We start from the raw sequence: 3,546 nt of genomic DNA, 5'->3' as shown, positions 1-3,546 counted from the left end.
AAATTTTTTTTTTTTTTTTTTTTTGGCCACTCACTCAGCTTGCGGGATCTTAGTATCCCGAGTGGGGATCGAACCCGGGCCCTTGGCAGTGAAAGCGCGGAGTCCTAACCACTGGACCACCAGGGAATTCCCTCCAGGACAGATTTTAAAGGGCAAGATTAGAACAGTGTGTGGAATATATTGCCGTGTATGTAAGAAACAGGGAAGACTAAAGCATACCATTACTGCTTAAATATGCATAAGTACTTCCAGAAGGTTTATAAGTAACTGGGACCTGACTAGGAGACTTCTCATTGTATTTACTTTGTATTTTTTTAAAAATTGTGTACCTATGGCCAAGGGCTACCTATTAAAAAACATACAGATAAAATAACAATTTTGGTTTTTCAGTGCATATTCCCTGGCTTCTTGGCCTTTCTTTGGCTGGTGGCCAGACTCTGCTGGCAGCAAATTTTTTATCAGGGGCCCCTGCTTTTCCCAGGTACCCCTGCTTTGGCACATTACATTCTGACACCCACCAACCCTCCTTTAGAGTGTTGGGGCAACCTGCCACAAGGTGGCACTGTCTGCCGCCTGCTGCTCTGTGCGCTGAAAGTCCTCTCCAGGTACCTGGGGTCAAGGGTCAGGGGTCTCTGTCCACAGAGCAGCCTGGTCAGTGCCTGGGGCCACAGGGGGCTCCCTGGTCTGGGGGTGTGGAGCCCGCTAAGAGGGAAATGTAGGAGAATGACGATGCAAAGCACAAGGCCAGCAACAGCTGGACGAATGTGCCCTGGAGATGCAGGTTCCAGCAAGGACAGCTCCCCTCACTGGGGGCTCGTCCACATCTTGGTAGGGACCCCCCTCTGGGAGCCCAGGGATGGGCACTGAAGAGACCCTCTGGGAATTCTTGTTAAATGGACACAGGCTAATCTTCCCAGAGTCTAGCTTGGTGAGCACACCCATGTTCAGTAATCCTGGCCTGACAGAGCAACTGATATCCAGGCAGCAGGTGGGACGCCGGGAGGCAGCCCCAGGCCTGGGTGGGGGATACAGGTCAGGGCAGGCTGTCTCCAAAGGCTGCAGCCTCCCCGGGGCTGGGTGGAGCAGCCCTTGGCGGGCCTCTCCTGGGCCCTTCCATAGGCTTCCTGGTGAGATCTCATATGGGACAGGGGTGCTCGGATGAGTCCCTTGTTTAGTGCCTCCCCCGGCCCCATCTGTATGACTCCTTGGCCACAAAAGAGACCTCACACTGCAAGGCTAAGGGCTCATCCTGAGCAAGGGAGCCCAGGAAGACACAGAGACCCTGAGATGCCACGGAGGGCCATGGCCTCCCCCTCACCTCTGCCTGGCTCCCCATGAGAGAGCCACCAGAACACTGGTGGCCTCCCTTCCATGTTATATCCACAGCACCTGGTGCCACAGAAAGAAAGAAAGGTGTGCTGGAGGGAGAGGTAGAGGGAGATGAGGCAGGTGGGCTCAGCTCCCCCCAAACCAGAGGGACCAGTGGAATAAAATCAAACCAGCTTTAATACCAATATAGTCTCTCTTTTAAATACCATGTTCCCCAGGACAGAGCACAGGGGCAGGCTCTTGGCAGGAGAGTGGAAAGGAAATGTGGAACCCAATGGAATGGATAGCCCCGGGCCCGCCCCCAGCCAGCCCAGGGCCCTTGCCAGGGGGCACTGGGGACTGGCTGCCCGCCGGGGAGGGGGAGGTGACAGCAGCTTCCTCTGGTCCAGTTATCGCAGAGGTGTGGGGTAGGCACCCCTACCCTCCCCAGCCCCCAAACTCTTCTCAGGATTTCTGCCCTTCAGACCAGCAGAACCGAGGCCTGGGCTCCTCTGATCTGGGAGGGGCCCCTCTGCCTAAAAGAACTGCCGCTAAGGCCTGGGGTGGGGGGGGGATGTCTCAGGCCAGGCCAGCCCACTGGCTCAGTAACTGCTCTGATGGCCCGTGAGAATGTAGAGATTGCTGTGAGCCCCCGGCTTGTCGGTGGGAATGCTCTCAAGGATGATGTCTCTGGAGGGGAGAGAACCGGAGGTGAGCAAGGTGGGAAGACACTTGGGCACCTCCACCTGGCCTGGAGAGTGTCTGAAGGGGAGGCCAGAGCACTGTGTCCTACCTGTGGGCCCCAAGCACTCGGAAGATCCTTGTCTCGTCTGTGATCTCCTGGGTCACCTGGGAAGAAAAGGGGGACTGAGGCTGCCCCAGAGGGTCCTCTCCTAAAAGGTGGGGACAACTGGGTGGGGATCCACCAGGTTCCTGAGTCTCACTCACCTCATTAGTGTCCAGGCTGCGGCCTTGCATCCCATGGCTCCAGAAGGCCAGCACACTGTCCTGGAGACACACTAGGAGGGGCCAGGTGGCCATCAGCCCTGCACCTGCCCTGGGGATACTGGCTCCCCCAGCTACACCCTGGGCCCAGGTCTGGGCCACAGAGGTCCTCACGGACTGGGCCGCAGGTGACCAACATGGCTCTCGAGAGGGGCTGGGGGACCTGCCTCCTTGTCGCGCTACCAGCCCCAGGCCCCGGGGCCACATCATGTGCTCCAGGCCAGGGATACTCCCACCCCCACCTCTGTCTGCTCACTTACCCACAGTCTCAATGGGGAAGTCAAAGGTCAGCACAGGCGCCAGCGTCACCGTGGGCTCGCCCAGCAGGTTAACGATCCTCACGCAGCCTGCACAGGGGGCGGGCTGGTGGGCGGGGCGGAGCAGGCTGGCCCCCTTCTGGGGAGACAGACCCACCTGGCCTCCCTCACCACCCCCTTCTAGCCCCCAGCCCTGATACCAGGAACACTCACGGTCAAAGCAGACTAGGACTGTGTCCCTGTCCACCTGGATCACCTGCTGGGCTGAGCCCGGAAGCCCCTCTGCAGGCAGAGAAGGGAGACACAGCCTGGCTGAGCCACCAGCCCCGCTCTGGCCCCAAGAGGAAGAGCTGGGGGTGTGCATCAGCCAGCTTTCCCCACAAGTGCATTGCGCAATAGCTGGGTGGGGTCACGATGCCCAGTCTCACTGCACAGCAGGGGAACTGATGCTTGGCAGGAAAGTGACCCATCACAAGGGGCAGGGCTGAGGCCCAGGGAGGATTTGGAGGGCAGAGGCTCTGGAGTCAGGAGAGCCAGGCTTCGTGACCCAGTCATGTGTGACCTCGAATCTCTGGGCCTCAGTTTCTTCATCTGTAACCCAGGCACGACGATGCCTACCTTGCAGGGCCATTGTGAGGATCAAGAGTAAAATCCCATGAGACCCCTGGCTGGGGGTCTGGGCTACCGCAAGGACTTGGTCCAGGGCACCTTCCCCCTTCTTTACCCACTGCCACTCACTCTGCTCCCCTGAGCTGTCCCAACACCCAGTGTCCTTCCTTGCTCAGAATGGAGGCCTTTGGCACCCTCCTTCCCCAGCTTGGCTCTGTCCCTACAGCCCCTGCAGGGTTGGTCAGGTTTTCTTAGCTGCTGAGCTGAAGAGAACCTGGGAGCTTCGGGTCCCCAAGGTCTCCGTGGAGCCATAAGCTGTGAGGAACTTCCCCCTCCCCCTCCCCTCCCCCTCCCTCCCTCTCCCCTC

General features: G+C 58.7%; 1 protein-coding gene across 1 annotated transcript in view; it reads right to left on the bottom strand.

Annotated features, from left to right (window-relative positions):
• Positions 1 to 1,910: 1,910 nt before the first annotated feature.
• Positions 1,911 to 3,546, bottom strand: part of MAP4K2 (mitogen-activated protein kinase kinase kinase kinase 2) — a 12,196-nt gene continuing 10,560 nt past the window's right edge. The window contains exons 29-33 of the mRNA XM_007462206.1: positions 2,784 to 2,852; positions 2,574 to 2,660; positions 2,257 to 2,327; positions 2,102 to 2,157; positions 1,911 to 1,998 (exon numbers count right to left, since the gene is read on the bottom strand). Coding sequence (XP_007462268.1) covers positions 1,911 to 1,998; positions 2,102 to 2,157; positions 2,257 to 2,327; positions 2,574 to 2,660; positions 2,784 to 2,852 — 371 coding nt within the window. The remainder of the gene's footprint in view (positions 1,999 to 2,101; positions 2,158 to 2,256; positions 2,328 to 2,573; positions 2,661 to 2,783; positions 2,853 to 3,546) is intronic.

This window comes from Lipotes vexillifer, unplaced genomic scaffold, assembly GCF_000442215.2.
Source record: "Lipotes vexillifer unplaced genomic scaffold, Lipotes_vexillifer_v1.1 scaffold1129, whole genome shotgun sequence".
In the NCBI taxonomy this organism is placed as follows: Eukaryota; Metazoa; Chordata; class Mammalia; order Artiodactyla; family Lipotidae; genus Lipotes; species Lipotes vexillifer.
This window is presented reverse-complemented; position numbering and strand designations above follow the sequence as displayed.